This window comes from Dermacentor silvarum, chromosome 2 (genome assembly GCF_013339745.2).
Source record: "Dermacentor silvarum isolate Dsil-2018 chromosome 2, BIME_Dsil_1.4, whole genome shotgun sequence".
NCBI lineage: Eukaryota > Metazoa > Arthropoda > Arachnida > Ixodida > Ixodidae > Dermacentor > Dermacentor silvarum.
Genome location: NC_051155.1, coordinates 140,181,484 through 140,201,900, shown reverse-complemented (window position 1 = coordinate 140,201,900; position 20,417 = coordinate 140,181,484). Strand labels below are relative to the sequence as shown.

The window sequence follows — 20,417 nt, the reverse complement described above, 5'->3', positions numbered from 1 at the left end:
TGTTAAACAAAAGGAGGGGTTAACTCGGCCTCAGGGGGAGGGGGGGGGGGGGGTCGGTGCACCACTGCTTCAAGGTAAGTGCCGAGCATGTCGATCATGTGTTACATAAAGCCAGCAGAGCAATATAATTTGGCTTTTGCTGTGAGCATTAGTATAATTATGCGGTGTGCAGTTCTTATAATGCTATGACAGTTAAGCAGTGGCGCACCGAGGGGGGGGGGGGGGGGGAGGTTTCGGGTGTTGTAACCCCCCCCCCCCCCCCCCCTGAGGCTGAGTTGATTCAAACGAAATTGAATGCTGCAGATCGCCGACGAAGCGTCGACCGAGCTGCCGCAATATTTGTCGTCACATCCCGTAGTTCTTTTTGCTTGTGTTTACTCCGCTTCACCACCTCTCTCGACCTCCAGTGCGCGCCGAAAACAGTCTCCCGTGTCACCGCTAGTTGCCGTTCAGGGAGGGTTGCTGTGTGTGCCTTATGCTGCCTTCCATACCCGTTTTGGCCGACCAGCCACCAAAAGCGGCGCTGGCGCATGGATGGAGGTAAAGCCCCTTTAGATGGAGCTTTTTCCAGGTACTTTAGAAGGAGGGGCTTAATTCCAGTGATCCAGAGGAGCGGGCAACACGCAATAACCCTCCCTAAACGACTACTTTCTGCAGCTGCCAGCAGGCGGCGACACAAGTTTATACTAATATTAAAGTCTCATACAATAATTATTGTATTATACTCTTATGCTAATGACGTTGCGGTAGCAGTTTTCATTTTCATAAACGAATGCACTTTTTTATTTTTGTTTAAAAACCAGGTGATTAAGTATGCCGAGTGTTGCACTGAACGACGTGGACACGTATACTCCAGTGAGATCTTCCCGAGAAATTTGAGCGAGGACAGTGGAGCGGCATGCGCAAAATAGTTTTTCAAGTATTTTAAGCGAATTGTGCACCACCACGAAGCTGCAGGCGGGGCCAACTGCCAAGCCACTAGCCATGCCAGGTCTTTATGTGTCGCGTTCGAGTCGGTCTTGTCGGCGACGGCCAGAGCAACGCGTTGGCCAGCGTCTTCATGGCGTTTCTCGACGGGGAGCCGGTGTGTGCGGTTGGACGTTCTCGGGTACTGAAGGATCCCATACGCCGTCAAGCGTCTGTGCTCCGTGCAGCTTGTTTCTGATACCCTGAATCCTACCTTGGTGATGACTCCGTGATATCGTTCCGCTTTAGATGACTGGCTGTGCGCGCTGCAAAATACAGCATAGTGGCGTCCAGTTCTGTGGCGCGTCCGCGCAACTCGGCATGGATCCCAAAGAAAGTAACGCGGCGGCAGATTCAGTGAAGTGCCCTGTAATACCCCACCCATCGAACCTGCCGTTGCGAGCACGCGTTCCAGTTTACTTGACGCACTACGAGCGGCCAAGCAAACTTTTTCTGCGTTACAACCTGTCCGACTCGAACGAATGCGTCGACCAGTGTGACTGCTACATCGAGCCAGACAGGCCCCATCTGTACGAAGCGTTCCTCGGCATGTGCTGCATGGTGTGTCCCGATAGCTGCAGCAGGCAGGCACTGCGAGCGGTGGTGACGGACGTTCGCAGAAACTTAAACGGCATTCAGGTACTGGTTGATGTCCTGTACGTCGACGAAGGCCGCACCGACGTTGTCGGACTGGACTGTGTTTACCCCATCAGCGAGGACGAAGCGCTTGAGCCTTACCGAGCGGTGGCCTGCTGCATACGCAGAATAAGGCCAGCATGGGTAAGCTCCTGCTACGACTTGCAGCTGCTTATCGACGACAACGTACCCTACTACTATGAAGCCATTTTCTACGGCCGCTCGGACAGTGGTATTTATGAGATAGACCTATTTATCAACTGTCCTGAAACCCCCACTGGGCCGATACAGCTGAATGTTGCTGAACTACTTGTCTCTAATGGTTATGCCGAATTCTTGGGTTACCTCAGCGATGCCCCCCTTGGGGCTGTAAAATTGGCATCCGATACGAGCTGTCATTTGCAGCCTGAAAGCAAGGGCGCAACAGGACATTCACAGCCCGGGAGTAGAATCATCTGCGCCGAGGTACCTGACAGTTCTCCTTCTACTCTTTCGGCCTGCACCGATTCACTGAGCGACACTTCATCTGACTGCTCAGAATTACCCGCACCAATTGTACCAAAGGAAAATACCGTTGACATTAAGGTTACATTTACCTTGACACCCGACCACTGGTATGGACAACTAGCCTCCACAGTTAAAGAACTGTCAGAAATACACAGCATCATCAAATCGTGTGAACAAGTTTTGTGCGCAAAACGAGACATCAAGAAGGGATCATGCCTAATTTATCGTGATTTGCCACATGAAACTGGAACTAGAGTACGTGTTGAGGAACTTCTGCGTGCTGGAAAATGCCGGATATTCCTGATTGACTATGGCAACAGAAAGGCTGTGAAATCTTCCTGCTTGTTCAGGATGGACCCAAGACTTTTCACCATAGGTCCACTTGCATTAAGGTTTCAGCTAGTTGACATTGAGCCATGGGCAGAATGGACAGAAGCGGCTATCATCCGGTTTGAAGAGCTGACAAGCAGTGACAGTTCACTTACAGCAGTCATTGTGGAAACAAGAAGTACAGGTGATGAATTTAATGATACAACTTACTTGGCAAAGTTGCGCAGTAAGACCTATGGAGACGTGGCCGAGTGTATGATCAGGGAAGGTTATGCTAGAATGCCGACTGCGAAACGCAAAAAGCAGACTGTCACGCAGAACACAAATTTTGCAGAGTTTCCAAAGTTCAGCCCCATGCAGGATGACTACAACAACCCTCTCAACAGTTACAATGTGAACACTGATGATCTGGGAGTGGCTGCCTCGAACTTTGTTGCAAAAACAGATCGCATTTGCAAGTTCTTTAGCTCTCAAGGCTATTGTAGGCAAGGCGCATTGTGTGTTTTCAGGCACATTGCTGAAGAAGCCAACTCGGCAATCTTGCATGTAACAGAGCCTGTCAATAATTGTGTCAAATATATGAAGCCACCCGAACTAGGAATTGTGCTGTTGGGCCAGATGTCTACGTATGAAAGCCCAAAACATTTTTATTTAGTTTTTCCTTATGGAAGAAGGCCCATAGATAGGCTTATCTTGGAGGGAAGAAATTTCAGCTCGGAGGAGACGTTGGGAACCCTTATGGAAGACATCCAAGGCTTTTGCCATCGTGGCCACTTCCTGGAAAACAGGCTCTTTGTCAAGTCTGTCGGCGAGTTTGTAGCTGCCAGGTGCAGCAAGGACAGTCGGTGGTACCGAGCGCAGGTTGTCTCTATCGGCGAAGGTGACCGGCTCAAGGTGTTATATGTGGACTTTGGGTTTTCCGAGTGGTTGTCATTGAATGAGGTTAGATCGTTGGATCCACGCTTTACACACCTGCCCATTCAGTCACAACTGTCTTCCCTCGTAGACAGTGAACTGTGCTTCTTCAGCAATGAGACTGGCTTGGATGCAGAAATGTGCAAAAGCTTCTTGCAATGTGTCACTGGTGAAACTCTTCTGGTTAAAACTGCGTACTACAAGGAAGGTCTTTTGCATGTCAAGCTCTTTTTCTACAGGGATGATGTGATTTGCAATGTGACTGATTTCATAAAGGATCTGCAAGCACACCCAAGCCAAGAAAAATATTATACACGCTCTTTCTTTACAAGAACTAATGCACACCATACTTAACTATGCATGATACTGTGAGCTTCTCTGAGGTTCACAGGCCTTGTGTGTACCTTCTATTTTGTTTATTGATTTTGAACATGCATGCAATTTTGTTATGGAAGGTCAGTGATAATGGTGTCGATGTGCAATTTCTTGGGAGTTGATTGCCGTGTGCATGGGGAAAGTAGTATTTTTATTGGGGATTTGTGACACAATTCTTTTTGCAGGACAAGATTTGCAACCAAGGGATACAAAGGAAACTATGTTGGATTATTTAGCAGCCAAATTAAGATTTGCTAAATAATTATAAATATTAGGCCACCATTGCCAATTGGATGTTAATAACTAATGGCAAGCTTATAACAAATCAACTTTTAAAAATAATCAGAAGCCCTTATTTGAAACCCACATGCACATAATAATGAGGGTCATTGAAAGCTTTGTTGAGCTGTTTTAAACTTACAAGAACCGTAAAAGAGATAAAATGCTTCGTTAAACTTGTAGAAGGTGCTAGTATAAATGGGTAGCAATGTTACATGCACCTGAAGTTTGTCCCTGATGGCTTGGCAGTTTGAGCAGCCCGGAAGAAAAGCAAAAAAATAAGAGCACTGATTTGATTAATTTGTGGCATAGAAAGGGAGTGCGTGATTAAATGTTGTTATAATGCTTCACTTGCAACAAGGAATACAGTGGAACCTCGCTGATACAATCTTCGCAGCAGCAAGAAAATAAAACGTATCATCCAAAGCAAGCCCCAAAACGTAAGAAAACAGGCTTACTTGGTGAAAAACTCGCTAGCAAAGCTTCCTGTGGCGTCGAGTGATACTGCTCCGCATAACACGCGTGTTATGCGGAGCAGCATTACGACACCACACGAACCGAACCTCAGCCAACACACTTTAGCAACGTTAAAACAGCTTGTTAGTTTTTGCTGAACTTTCTTTTTTTAGGGGCGACGCTCCTTAGGGCGTGGGTCTGTCCTTCCTCTGTATGTAGCCACCTCCGTATGTAGCCACCTGTAGTTTTATGAAGTGTTCACTAGATGGCGTAAGTCCGCAGCTCTGGTTGGCATGGAGACCGCTATGTATGTATGGGGGGGGGGGGGGGGGTATACGAACCGTATACCATATATATTGACACGTACACATGTTTATCTTTCACTGGTGGCCGCTTTCAACATTGGCTGACAAATGTTAAACGTTATCGCTCGGCGCAGGACGCGCCTACATTGGAAGCTTCTCGGACGTTATCGATGCTTCTATCCGTCGTCTGTGGTCACCGACGCCCATGTAATCTGATTGTATGAGCGACGCGAATTGTCTAGAACTTTCTGGAAGACACGCGGGCATCAGGGATTAATCTGGAACCTTCGATGACTCAGGTATAAAAGCCGACGCGTTTCGCCGCTAATCAGATTTTCGACGATCGCCGACTGTGTTCGCCGCTATCGTTGTGCTTTGAGTGTACCTTGCTTTTGTGGGCACAGGTTCGCCCAATAAACAACCAGTTTCGTCGTACACAGTTTTACGACTGTTTTCTACTTTTACGACTGTTTTACGACTGTTTCTTACGACGGACTGTTTGAGTTCAAGGTCATGCCGTTTGGTCTTTGCTCGGCACCTGCGACTTTCCAACGCGTCATGGATACAGTACTGGCAGGCTTGAAGTGGCAGACTTGCCTCGTCTATTTGGACGACGTCGTTGTGTTTGCCTCAAGCTTCGAAGAACACCTGCGGCGCCTTGAAACAGTTCTTCAAGCAATCAAAACCTCCGGACTCACGTTAAAGCCAGAAAAGTGCCGCTTCGCGTATGAGGAGCTCTTGTTTTTGGGCCACGTCATCAACAAGTCTGGAGTGCGCCCCGACCCTCAGAAAACTGCGGCCATCTCCAACTTTCCTCTGCCCGCTGACAAGAAGGCAGTGCGTAGATTTCTTGGACTGTGCGCCTATTACAGGCGCTTCGTCAAGGATTTTTCACGGATCGCAGAGCCACTGACGTATCTCACGAAGGCCGACGTCGAGTTCAAGTGGGAGACGCCGCAACTCGAAGCATTTGAAGAACTGAAGCGACGCCTGCAATCGCCGCCAATACTTGCGCATTTCGACGAAAACGCCGATACCGAAGTCCACACCGACGCAAGCAGCGTAGGACTCGGCGCCGTGCTTGTGCAGAGGACTGATGGACTAGAAAGGGTTGTAAGTTACGCTAGCCGGTCGCTATCGAAGGCGGAAGCAAATTATTCCACAACAGAAAAGGAGTGCCTCGCCATCATCTGGGCTACATCAAAGTTTCGTCCCTACCTCTATGGCAGGCCCTTTAAAGTTGTGAGCGACCACCACGCCTTGTGTTGGCTAGCTAACTTGAAGGATCCTTCAGGTCGCCTCGCACGATGGAGTCTGAGACTTCAAGAATTCGACATCACCGTCGTTTACAAGTCCGGGCGAAAGCACTCTGACGCCGACTGCTTGTCTCGCGCCCCCGTCGAACCGCCGCCACAGGACGACCAGGATGACGACACTTTCTTGGGACCAATCAGTGCCGACGAATTCGCCGAACAACAGCGAGCCGACCCGGAACTAAGGAGCCTTGTAGACTACCTGGAAGGCAAGACCGTCATTGTGCCGAAGGTGTTCAGGCGAGGATTGGCGTCGTTTTTCTTGCAAAACGACATTCTCCTAAAGAAGAACTTCTCGCCTCTCCGAGCCAACTACCTCCTCGTGGTACCCTCAGCATTGCGTCCAGAGGTTCTGCAAGCTCTCCATGACGACCCAACGGCTGGACATCTCGGTTTTTCACGCACTCTCGCGAGGATACAAGGAAAATACTACTGGCCTCGCCTCTCTGCCGACGTCGCCCATTACGTAAGGACATGCCGAGACTGTCAGCGACGCAAAACACCGCCGACAAGGCCAGCCGGACTTCTACAGCCAATCGAGCCACCTCGCCGACCGTTCCAGCAGATCGGGATGGACTTACTGGGGCCTTTTCCGACGTCGACGTCCGGAAATAAATGGATCGTCGTCGCTACGGACTACCTCACCCGCTACGCCGAAACAAAAGCCTTGCCCAAAGGCAGTGCCGCCGAGGTAGCCCGATTCTTCGTTGAGAACATCCTCCTGCGTCACGGTGCCCCAGAAGTCCTCATCACCGACAGAGGCACGGCCTTTACGGCAGAACTAACTCAAGCCATCCTGCGGTACAGCCAGACAAGCCATCGCCGCACCACCGCCTACCACCCGCAGACGAATGGCCTCACCGAGCGCCTAAATAAGACCATCGCCGACATGCTGGCAATGTACGTCGACGTCGAACACAAGACGTGGGATGCCATCCTTCCGTACGTGACCTTCGCATACAACACGGCCGTGCAAGAAACGACGCACATGGCGCCGTTCAACCTGGTCTACGGAAGGAACCCGGCAACGACGCTTGACGCCATGCTACCAGACGTCGCTGACGAAGAAAATCTCGACGTTGCCACTTATTTGCAGCGTGCCGAAGAAGGTCGACAGCTCGCCCGACTGCGCATCAAGAACCAGCAGAGGACCGACAGCCGACACTACAACCTTCGACGACGCTACGTCGAGTACCAGCCCGGTGACCGTGTTTGGGTCTGGACTCCGATACGCCGACGAGGACTTAGCGAGAAGCTGTTACGTCGCTATTTCGGACCATATAAGATCACCCGACGTATTGGCGCACTGGACTATGAGGTCGTGCCAGACGGCATTTCGCAATCACAGCGGCGCCGGGCACGACCTGAAGTCATCCACGTGGTGCGTCTTAAGCCTTTCTACGCCCGCTGACAAACTTAGGTACTTTGTTATTTTGTTATTGTTTTTTGTTATTTTGTTTATTACGCATGGTTTTTGTTTTCGCTTTCGTGTTTGTTTGTAGCATCGGGGCGATGCTTTTTAAGGGGAGGGTATTGACACGTACACATGTTTATCTTTCACTGGTGGCCGCTTTCAACGTTGGCTGACAAATGTTAAACGTTATCGCTCGGCGCAGGACGCGCCTACATTGGAAGCTTCTCGGACGTTATCGATGCTTCTATCCGTCGTCTGTGGTCACCGACGCCCATGTAATCTGATTGTATGAGCGACGCGAATTGTCTAGAACTTTCTGGAAGACACGCGGGCATCAGGGATTAATCTGGAACCTTCGATGACTCAGGTATAAAAGCCGACGCGTTTCGCCGCTAATCAGATTTTCGACGATCGCCGACTGTGTTCGCCGCTATCGTTGTGCTTTGAGTGTACCTTGCTTTTGTGGGCACAGGTTCGCCCAATAAACAACCAGTTTCGTCGTACACAGTTTTACGACTGTTTTCTTCAGCGTCACTACTACGTGACAATATGTATGTATGGGGGGGGGGGGGGTATACGAACCGTATACCATATATATATATATATATATATATATATATATATGTATAGTATAACCGGAAGCCGACTTCCGGTTCCGCTTCTGGAAGCCGGCTTTCGGAGAACGCTTCCGGCGTTTTTCTCTCTCGTCCGTAGCTAGAGCCGCTATTCTGGACATTCCGCCATTTTCTTCGAGGCGTGACGTAGGCGCGACGCTTACAAAATGGCGCTCATGGCCCCGTTTTGCTTTCGTAACGTGACGCAAATTTGACGTTTCGCCTAAGAAACTGTAATATAGGCATTTAAACTAGCGTGGTTGATAAAGCAAAACAGTTTTCCTCCCCAGTAAAAATAAAGCAGCTAGCTCAAAGCGTACGACTATTCCATCAAAATCGTTTCTCGCTTCCGTCGTCTGCATGCGCGCAGGCTGTCGTCTGCTTCATTAGCTAGGATGCGTGTCCTCGGGAAACTGAATGAGTCATCGTATATTGGCGCCCACGCGCTTGCTTTCTACCTTGAGACAACATACGCGACCTGCCAGTGATGATCAGCGCACGCTCTAGGCCGCGTTATCGCTATCTCGTGATCCGCAAGTGAATCAGCCAGACTCGTCTGGCTGAGAAGCGGCCGAATATCATCGATAGCGTTGCGCGCGCCACAGGTATCCGCTTGCACGACGCAAGCGCCGGCACTGCCATCTCTTGTTCACTTCGCTGCTTACTCGCACCGCGAGAGGAAACTTCAAGACGCCGCCTTGCGTACATTTATCTTTATAAATTAAAAAGTCGCCATTGTCATAGCCTTTGATTAGGCGAAAAGACATTAATATTGATTACAATACAAACGCAGTGGCGAAAATTGCAAAAAGTCGCAAGGAGTTTGCTAGTTTCAACCAATATTATTTCAAATAAACGTGTTTTTAATAAAAATGATGGTTCCAAACACAAATGCCAACACCACCCGAGAGCGATGCAAATGCTATGAGCACGCGTTGTGAACAAAAGATTTTCATCGCCCCAAATGACAGGGAAAATGCGGCGATACGCATGCCTCTCCACTGTCATTGCATATGGCCGCTCATTACCATAATTCGCGTGGCTCGTCGCACCACAAATTATGGCGGAAAATCTCTGCAATGGCGGCCGAGCGCAACGTCACGCAACGTCAAATTGACGTTTACGAAACAGCCCTTCCTGTGACGCTCTTCACAGGATATTCCTTCAGCCAATCAGCAAGCTGACATGCCGGCTATCTTGGGGCGCCACCACATATTCGCGAAATTGCAGATGCATTGCACGAGCTTCTGCACGCTACCGTCCACTTTCTTTTTAAGCGCTAAAGTCGCAATAGAGGTGCCAAGGACCACAAAAAAGTATTAGTCGATAAAGTTTGCAGCTCCACGTCACGTTTCATCATTCTGACGAAAACGCAAAATTGCATGTAGCAAAACTTCCGTTTCCCGGCACAAATTTCAAAACACGTAACCTCCGGACAGCCAATGAGACAGCCAAGATGGCGGATAATGGCGGCCGTGCAGCCGCCATGCGTGTCCAGAATAGAGCCCTAGGTGCGCTGCGGTGCACAAGGGCGTTTGTTCCCAACGCGCGTTCTCTTTCGTTCCCGACGCGCGCTCTCTTTCTTTCTCGTCCGTAGCTAGGTGCGCTGCGGTGCACAAGGGCGCTCGTTCCCGACGCGCGTTCTCTTTCTCTCGTTTCCGACGCAAGCTCTCTTTCTTTCTCGTCCATAGCTAGGGGCGCTGCGGTGCACAAGGGCGTTCGTTCCCGACGCGCGCTCTTTCTCGTCCGTAGCTAGGGGCGCTGCATTGCACAAGGGCGTTCGTTCCCGACGCGCGCTCTCTTTATATCTCGTCAGTAGCTGTGGTTTACCCCAATGATCTCCCGGTGCTTCGCCCACTCATCATCATTCACTTCGTGGATATGCTGTGATTTTTTTTTTCAAAGTCCGTAAACAAGTTCTTTTGAAAGTTAAAGGGATACGGACCCGAAATCTGAAAATTTTACGAAAATGCTAAAAATGAATCATCAGTGTGTGATTACACCGAAAAGAAGTAGTCACCTCATTTTTGAGCCGATGGCTTTACTTTTGGCGTTTTTGTGAGCGCGCGCCTCGCCGCCCGACCCGCGGGAGTTGGGAACAAACTTACCTCGGACACGGCTTCTTCGCCTTGCCGGCACGCATTTTCTGTCGATTCTGTGCTGCCAGCTCGGCTAGGGACGAACGGCGCTAACTTTCGTCCCCGTAGTACCTAGACGAAGAGAAATTTCAGGAACCGAAAGTCTCCACATTTCTCTCTCGCACCCACTACTCCTCGCGCATGCGCAGAAAGAGCGGAGAATTCCAATTATGATGTGCAAGTGACGTCACGACACCCTCGTCGGATAGCCAGCCGGCCGGTCACGGTCATTCGAAGCGCGCCGACGCCGCCGAGTTCTGGTGCCTCCACCAGCGAGCGATGAGCACACGTCTGAAGACGAGGACCATTCCAACTTAGCAAGAAATATCACCGCCTACGGTCACGAGCCTTCCGCGTCAAGCGACGAAGAAGAGCAGGCGGCCGTGGAAGTACCGGTCAGGGTTTCGCGAACCGTAGCGTGAAGATTTCGCTCTGCACCAGACACTTGTGCAAGAATTATTTCTAATTTCCTCTGTAAACTTGCTTTTTCAAGAGCGCACGCAGGCGAGGCAGCTGCGGGGTACTTCAGCACTGCGTGGATGACTGAATAGTAGTTTATGCCGTCAGCGTGAGCAACTGCTGTGAGGTATCAGTACCATAGAATAAAGAACCAACTTTCAGTACCTCCGAGACTCTCACGTCCACTTCGCCAACCGATCGACAGATGGCAGCACCTGTCTGGCGTTCTGCCCAGATTTTGCTGCTTTTCTGTCATGTTCTTTATTCTATGGCAGAGCTTTGTGTGTGCCTGATCTCGTGAGTCGCGCTCGCTAGCCTTCAGTGGCGCACCGACGGGGGGGGGGGGGGGGGGGGGGGGGGTTGGGGGGTTGTAACCCCCCCCCCCCCCTTTTGTTTAACCCCTTTTCTTTCCTTGCGCATTTGAGTACTGCAACTAAGATGTAAGACGCGCAATCGTCTGTACACTCGCAAAAAGCGAATTTTTTTTTACAATTTACCGTGAAGAAATTGAAATTAGTGCTGTTTAGATGGTATTGGCAAACTGTCAACCCCCCCCCCCCCCCCCCCCCCCCCGGCAGAGATCCTGGGTGCGCTACTGCTAGCCTTGTATTGTTTTGCTATGCTTTGCCGGGTAGCCAACCGGCCCGCTGTGCCTACTAGCTTTTGTAAATACGCAACCGGGATCAGTCCTGGTTAACCTCCCTGCCTTTCATTAAATCATTTTCTCTCTCTCTCTACTATGCTTTGCCAACATTTTTAAAGACATTACTGCCTTCGTGCCCAGCCTCGGGCATCTCGCCCCAGCCTCGCCCTCACACTGTTCAAGAAGGCTGCAAGTGAACGAAAACAGTACCGACATCCCGACATCTTTTCGCCTCCTCTTTTCCAACGCGCCGCTGATCATTTCAGCCTTGCGTTTTCGTGAGAAGACAGGCACAGCGTCAGGCTTTAAGCATTGGCTTTTGAGCGGCATGCCGAGGCTTTTCAGCACAGTCGGGCTGGTCACATAATCGTCGTCGACCAAGTGGTCCGCGCAAATGAAGTCATTCTTTACAGGTCTCCAGGCTGTGCGTTCTGGCTGACAGGCAGGTATCCAAAGTTTACGCATCTTCTCGTCTCTGGGAAACGTTTGCGACGGCGTGTCACGGCCGACGATGCTGTTATAACAGCAATGTCTGGGCATATCCTTCCGCCGCGAAGACGCACTACCTGCGTGGAGCGCCGACGGGGATAATGTTTCGGACGGACCACGTGCGAATATCGCGGAAAGGGGCAAGGGACCGACACCCCCGGAAACACTGCGACAGCTGTGGCCGACCTTGGCCGCGCCGCGCGGGCGGGTGTTATGAGTTATGACGTCAAATTTCAGCTTCTGCTGGCGGCCGCTTGGAGGCAAGGTGCATCAGAAAATCGCTAAAAAATGTTTCTCGTTCTTTTCTTCAAAGCAGCTTGTTGTATTCGTCATTTTCAACAGTTTAACTTTTGTTCTGCATGACGCAAAAAACCACCCGCCAACTTTTGTGTCCGTATCCCTTTAAGTTTCGTGACATAGCTACGGAGGTCACGGCACCACGAGGCCAAGAATTCTGAAACAAAGGAACACCGTAGAGCAGCGTAACACAACGAGCGATACGACTGGCGGAGGAGGGCGGGCGCTTCATTCAGCCACGTGACTACATGAAGATCTCGCCTGAAAAGCCAACCAAAAATTGGAGGCCGCTTAAGCTTCGCCTTTAAGAGTGGAACTCGATAGCGTTATCGGGCCCCGTTCGCATCATATTTTTCTTTATGAGTAGGCTTCACTGCAACACAGAACGTGGGAAAACCAGCTTAGAAAGACCAAGATTACACCGATCCTCTTAAAGTCGGCTTCACTTTTAAACATAAATGCTTTGCTGGGAAGACGTTTTTCCAGGGGCAATATAAGACGTCTTATATTAAAATGTGAAGGCCCTAGCCCTTTTTTATTATTTTATTAATTGTTTGCTATTGCTCCAACGCGCGCGCGTGTCCCAATTTGACCTACCGTAAGGGGCTTTAACCTGCCGAGGATGCGAGCGCCATCTGGATAGGATTGTCGCAAGTATCCCTACCCGAGCGCGCCGCTGTTGGTATGGTATAAATGCTGGAAAAGGTGTTTGTGTTTGAGTTTCCTCGTAACAGAATTATGTTTTATCGTACATTCAAATTACAATCCGACGCCGCCATGTCTATAGGTTGTGGTTAAGTCGTACTTTATCATTTTTCTGACGGATTTTACTGTGAGAAATTCAATTTTTGTTCACTAACACCTTGCGCTATGCGGAGGGCCTGCGCGGTCGGGGTGGTTCGGTATGATTTTCTCCGCCACGGACACCGGCGCCGACGCCGGATTTTCTGTGAAATTTTCTGTGGGATTTTCTATCGCGTGAAAACAAGCGCTCGCGAAAGCTGACGCGAGCAGACGATACTACGAGCGCGAAAATAGCGGTCGGGCGGGTCTGCATGAGTTTCCCGCGCCACGGCCGGTCGTGCCGTGCCCGCGCGTACATCACTGAAGGGGGCAGCTCTCATTGGGCTGCATCGCTAGCGGCTCGTTCGCCGCCGGCGCGCAGCGCGCGTTTTTCCGCTAGTGTCGCCGGCCCTTAACACGTTGTTCGTGGGTCGTTGGAATGTAATTTAAGTTAGTACACTTGAATATAAAGTTTCGAGTTTCAGAAATATCAGTGTGAAGCCTTATCATCCAATTTCAGGTGAAAACGCGATCGTATCAACCGCATGAAAATGCATTGCTCCTATGAGGCGTTGGCCGAAAAAAAAAACGTATCATCCAGAAAGACGTATTACGCAGAATCGTATCAACGAGGTTCCAGTGTACAAGCTTTTAGATACATTTTAATTGCTGACCAGGCTTTTACATATCTCAATAGAAAGGAGAGTTGTACATCAACCATTGATGTACAGTACCCTTCCAACGTACACATTCCTGCTATTGTCCACAAATATAAATGTGTCGCCAACTGGCTTGGCAAATGGGTGAAATTTTCTTAGCCTTGTTATGCTTGCCGCATCCAAAAAAGAAAAGCATAAGGTGCAGACTATCGAGGCCACCAATTAATGTGTACAGCTGTGTACAAGTAGCATCAAAGTGTTCTTGTTTACCAACCTGGAAGATGTCTACAGGGCCCATCAAAAGAGGAATCATGGGAAAATGTGGAGCTGAAACGGTGAGTGCTTGGTTCTTCCATTGTAGGGTCACTTGCATCTGTTAGCTGCTGGAAATCCATGAAGTTCGATGGTCAGAATGGTACAATATTTTGCGACTGCTAAGAGCAACAAATTCATTGCAATATTAAGAGCAACAAATATGGCGTGTGATGACATAGCGTCAAAACTGGTCCCTGTACCCACACTGTTGTCCAATTTTTTGTTTTTCTGTTTTAGAATCCTTTGTTTAACAGGTTGTGAGTGTGAAAGTAATCGATCCGTTGTGTTGTGGAAATGCTCAAGAGACTTGAGACAAACCTAGGTGTTCAGCTACTACTGCCTCTAACGTTATTATTTTTGATGCAAACTCGATGAAATTATCCAGGCTGTTTGAAATTGGCATTTACTAAATGCATTGTAAATTAAGTGCGAAAATACTGAAACATTCATAAAATACAAAAAAAATTATTTCTTGAAGGAACATTTTTGAAAAATTCTTCATAGGCACGAAAGTCGAAACTTTTGTTGGTATTGGAGGTGCAGTGGCTGTTCCTGTGAACCAAAATTACAACTGTAGGTTTGACCATTGTTTGGTAAAAAATTTCGTTTTCTGAGGACTTAAACTGTATGACGTTTTCTTAAACAAAAGCTTTAATAAAGAGCAAAATAGCGGCAGCAACACTGGTTCAGTAGGGGCCCACGGTATTCAGGAACAAAGAGCAAAAATTACCATTTGAAAACTGCAGTGGTTGCAGAGAAAACGTTCTTTTTCTGAGCAGAACGCAAACGTAAACAAATGTGTGCGCGAACTCCGTAAGGCCCCTAGACAAAACCGGTAAACTTGTTTTATTTAGGGACCTTAGTACTTCCGCGGCTGTCATGGCCGCGTACTGAACTACTAAAAGCATTAATTTAGCTAGATACACTATATATATATATATATATATATATATATATATATATACACTGTAGCGAAGGATACGAACGCCATAGTGGGTCATGCTCTCCAGCCCTTTCTAGTGGGTCGATCCCTCCTGCGCTCTCCTCGAGAAACGCCGCTCGTGCTGAGATCTCGGGCCTTGAACGCACTGTCAAACACGCAAAAGATGAGTACGATAAAAAACATTTTGATTATCTATCTGAATCCAAAAACAAACGTGCTTTATTTTATTTCCTTCGATCTAGAAACAGACTCCCACTGAGCGTTAATGTAGACTCAATTGTCTATACCGCACAGGAAATGCAGGAGTCCTTAGACCTATTGGCTAAAGGATTGGAGAGCCGGTTCAGAACGCGTCTTCAAAATTCTGTTCTTACTCCTACATTCTCGGACTACAAAGAGATATCCTATTCGGAACTAGCACAGGTCATGTTACGGTTACCAACTACTGCGCCTGGCCCGGATGGAATAACAAATGCAATTTTAAAAATTTTCTTCCAAGAAGCCCCACGTGAGCTTCTGAAGTTGCTAAATTACTCTATTAGCAATGCATGGATTTCACATGAATGGAAGATCGCCAAAATTATTCCGTTACTTAAAAAGCAAGGGGCAGGGTATACTATCGACAACATCAGACCAATTGCGTTGACATCAAACATAGCAAAACTTATTGAAAGAGTGCTTCACGGGCATATAATAAAGTTTATTGATGAAAATCAATTGTTGAGTCCTTGTCAAATTGGATTTAGATCTGGCTATTCAATATGGCACGCGCATGTAGACCTTGAAAGTCGCATTAACATCGCCAGACAGAAAAAACAATATGCGGCGTTAGTTACTTTAGATATATGTAAAGCCTATGACAGCATTGAACATGTAATTTTAACAAATCGGTTACAGGGCCATGGCTTTCCAGGATATATTGTAGCATGGGTACATGAATTTTTGAAAGACAGGGAATTCTTTTGTTTTCGAAGCGGCTATTCATCTGGTAAACACAAGCAAACAAGAGGTGTGCCTCAGGGATCGGTACTTTCACCAATATTATTTAATATTTTACTGAGCGGAATCCCCGTTCACCCAGGTGTCAGTACCTACGTTTATGCTGACGACATTGCCTTTTTTGGTATGGCTAGTGACCTATACTCCCTTTACGAAATTTTGCAGTCTAAAGAAACTGGAAGGCTGGCTGGATAGCTTACACTTACACCTGAATGCTAATAAGTGTGCTATCCTTGTTTTTCCCGTTAAAGACCCTGTATACATATCGCTTAACTATCATCTCGAAGATATCCCACAAGTACGGTCACTGAAATACCTTGGAGTTATCTATAACGGAAATCTTAACTGGCGGCCGCATATTGAATATCTTGCAACAAAAGGAGCTCGTACAATGGGCATTTTGCGCAAGTTAAGCAATCGAAGAACAGGTATGCGAAGAACATCCCTTTTGATGGTATATAAAATGTACGTTCGTCCAGTATTAGAATTTGGCTGTGTTTTATTCTCAGGTGTTCCGTCATACAAGCTTCGACCGCTAGTTTTATTAGAGCGAGAGGCGCTACGTCTGTGCTTAGGCCTTCCAAAATACGTTGCAAATGCCGTATTATATCTGGAAGCGAGAATCCCACCTATTATATGCCGATCTCACCTTCTGACCGTTCAGACTTTCTTACGACTATATGAATCACCATTAAGCCGTCCTCAAATAATTTTCATCTCCGATCCACAATTATTTTTTCCCGTTCATTGGCCCAGGTTTTATACACCACAGATTATATTTGTGCAAAAATTACTTGAACCACTAAATGTGCAAATTCGCGATGTGCTTCCTAACAATACGCATTCAAATTACCTGGATATCAGGTTCGACGATATTTTCCCAAACCACGCAAAACTACTACCTTACAGCATGTTAAACGCCATGTTACAAGACCACCTAAGCTCCCTAGGAACAAATATTATCATTGCAACAGATGCATCACAGAGCGAGGAAAAGACTGGCATTGGGATATTTTGTCCTGCACTCGACTGGTCTTTTTCTTTAAGATTGCCCGATTTTGTGCCTATTTTTCTGGCCGAGTTTTTAGCAGTAATCCTAGCTTTACGTAAATTAGACCAAACGACTACAACAGCTGCTATCCTTACTGACTCCCTTTCTGTTTGCTCTTCCCTTACCGCCACTAATGATTCACCTATGCTAAAACTATTTTACTTGCTAGTTCCTGCCCATGTGCAATGTGTTCATTTGATTTGGGTACCTGGTCATAAAGGGTTGTTTTTTAATGAAACTGCTGATTCACTGGCAAAGACCTCACTTTCCGGCCCTGTTCTTCCCATTATACCAGTGACTGCACACATCACGGCGGCTAGATTTCGGATGCGATCAATTAGAAAAGCCTTATCAAACCCAGTTCTGACTGCTTCTCCAGATTATAAGCACCTGATATTTCCCTGGCGTAGCGAATCCTGTAACACAAAGATGCTTGAGGTCTCTCTCACCAAATTACGTTGCCGTATACCCTCCCTAAATTTCTACTTACACAGGTCGGGTTTGGTTCCCTCCCCCCTCTGCCCGTTTTGTAATGAGGAAGAGACGATACACCACTTTCTTCTATCTTGTCGCCGCTTTACTGCGGCAAGAAAACGATTGTTGGAAATACCTTTTCGAAGGCTTGGCCTGGACTTGACAGAACCTAATATTCTTTCGTTCGGGGCGTCCACTTTGGGATTCAGCCACAGGGATGCTTGCTTCGCCGTCCAAACGTTCCTTACAGACTCCAAACGAATACCCTGCTAAATTCTATCCTTTTTTTGTACTTTCAAATTAATGATTACTCATTCGATATGACTTTCTTGATTTACTTTAACAAATAACTCTACGCTGTTCAACACTAATTTCATAGATATTCGGAAATGTATCCTCCATATTAATTTGGAATAATCCACCCATTTCTTGGCCAATCCCCCTCCATGGGTAGGAGCCACAGGCGTGATAGGCTACAACAACAACTAACGGTCGGTCCAAAAGGCTGGTGCCTAATAAACGCCTTTACAACACACATACATTTAGGCGTTCTTATAACAATGACGCAAAACACAAACTTGCGCGGCGAGTAGGCGGAGTCACGAGGGTAGGTGCGTTTGGCGCCATCTGTAAATGCCTTCCGCTGCGGGAAGAAAGGTAACCGAGGGGCCCGATTTTTAATAAGCATATCATAATCAGCCAACGAACAATAACACCTAGCACAACATAGGGGAAAATTACTAACTGAATTAAAGAAATGATGAATTAATGAAAATGAAAATGGATGAAAAAACAGCTGTCCGCAGGTGGGGAACGAACCCACGTCTTCGCATTACGCGTGCGATGCTCTCACCATTGAGCTATACCGCGGAACGGTTTTCCCACCCACTTTCTGGGGTATTTCTGTTTTACAACTAGAACTAGAGTGTACTAGACAATGGTATTCTAGTACACTCTACTAGAACTAACCCTGGGAGTGTTAGCCAGCGCCACCACTCACAAACCATAGGGCGGATGTGGAACATCCTTTTCTGCCGCAGGCGTCACGAGCACGTGATCTTTTTGAGTGATGGCAACTGGTCAATAAACCCACAAATTTGAAGTTTCATTTACGCGAATGCGTTGCCGAACACCTAATCTTTATTCCCATATAGGTCTGGTCTGGCACCTTCCCCTCATTGTGTTTATTGCAATGAACCCGAAACTATGGATCATTTCTTTATAGAGTGTCGTAGGTTCACCGTGCATAGAAAACGACTTCTAGAAGGTCCCATTCGGCAACTTGGATTAGCCATTACGCTACCTGTCATATTAGAGAGGTCTAGCTTGTCCGGTAATTGGGTAAACTCGGGCGGTCCGGGCGTTGGGGTGTGTTGGCGGAACCGTAAACGTGAGCGGCGTGTATGGTGCTGCCACCTGGTGGCGCAGAGCTCAAACAGACAAAAACAGCTAATATTGCAGTAACCAAGTGTAATTTACTTCGCTGCTGGTGTAAATTTTCGGCAGTGGCGTAATCGTGTTGCTGCTGAAATTTTACACCAGCAGCGAAGTAAAACTCTCAACAAAATAGTGTCTTGCTGAGTGAGCCTGTATGAGAGCATGCCTGTTATCCATTCTCGTCTTCCATACGCTATGCATGCAAAACAACATTAGCATATCACTCGGCACTTCCCCTGCATCCGCACGTGGAAGAAACCGGATTCCAAAAGTGTTTAACGGCAATTCTTTTTTAAGAGTTCTTTGTAGGACATCCCACAGCAATACGGTATCGTGGCAGTCTAGAAAAATATGCTCTATTGTTTCCGGTTTGTTACACATTAAACAGTTTACTGACCAAGGTACAAAAAGAACTTTCCTTTGTACCCACGGCTTTACAGGGGAAGTGTCGGTATGTATCTGAAAAAAAAAAAGAACGTTTTAACTGAAGGTCTGACCGGCATTTTTTTAACACGCTTTAGCACATCGTGCTCAGGACCTGTAGCTTGTAGGCAGCTCGATAGACTGGTATTGGTAGGAACAGATCAAGAATATCACAATACAAACGCTTTTTCGTAACATCAGACAAGTATTCATATGAAAATCTTGCCTTGAGCAAGCGTACAGACATAACCACTTCACACAAATTGAACTAAGCGGTCCAGCTTCCAAAGAAAAGGATGATACAGCAAAATCAGCCCAGATAATCCTGTAATCGTGCTTGGATCACAGTTTTCAAGAAAACATCGGTTTGATCGCGCACAAAGAAGAGTATGTTCACAAACTGCTCGAAGAACAGGTGCGAGAGCCCTAGACCCCCATTTTCCACCTTACGAAACAAATCTGAAGCCACGGCTGCTCCACGGTTCTGGCTTACTAAATGTGTGCCTATAGTGCGAGCGTGATTGCACACGTCACAGAGACGCGCTCGTGCCACTGCTGGCGCGTTCGTCGTGTTCTTCCACAGCTGGCTACGATGCCGCTCATCATGCCACCGTCCTCATACTGACCCTCCCTTTGCGAAGGCTCTGACGGCACTGGCCGACTACCAGTAGGTGCGGCGATTCCTGCGAGTTCTGTCGTGCGCTCCGATGGACGAACCTTCGACTGAGATGGTTAAAAAAAAAGAAACTAATTAAGCAAGTGTTACACGTTTGTAAAACGTGAAGGCCTGATTGCGCACTTGGCACACAATTGACCCAATTCTGCATAAAGGTATCTAACCGTGACAAAAAGTGTGCAAAGAGTGCAATCAACGTTTTATGGTGGATTTTTTTGAATGCGTGATACGTATATTTGGTTTTACCTGGTGTCCTCAGTGAACTAAACGAGACAGCTTCTTTATGTTTGGTGACAATAAGGCCGGCTAAATGAGTGATAGCTAGTGGGTGGGTAATTGGGGCTGTGGTAGCGTTATGAGCGAGCTATAACGAACGGAGTATAACCTAGCCCGTTGCCCTAGCAGAACTACAGAGGCCACTGAGATCAAATTTAGCGAAAATGGGTGGAACGCTATAAATAATCTCTATGCGAAGATAAATGATTTGGCTCAAACACAGCCTTCCTGAGAACAAAAATCTC

General features: G+C 47.6%; 1 protein-coding gene across 1 annotated transcript; it reads left to right on the top strand.

Moving 5' to 3' along the window:
* The first annotated feature begins 922 nt into the window (after positions 1–922).
* LOC119441854 (uncharacterized) lies at positions 923–4,615 on the top strand. The gene is made up of 2 exons (XM_049661664.1): positions 923–1,834; positions 3,915–4,615. Exons 1-2 carry the CDS (start codon positions 1,216–1,218, stop codon positions 3,989–3,991), a joined length of 696 nt encoding a protein of 231 aa, XP_049517621.1. The 5' UTR covers positions 923–1,215; the 3' UTR covers positions 3,992–4,615.
* The last annotated feature ends 15,802 nt before the right edge of the window (positions 4,616–20,417 follow it).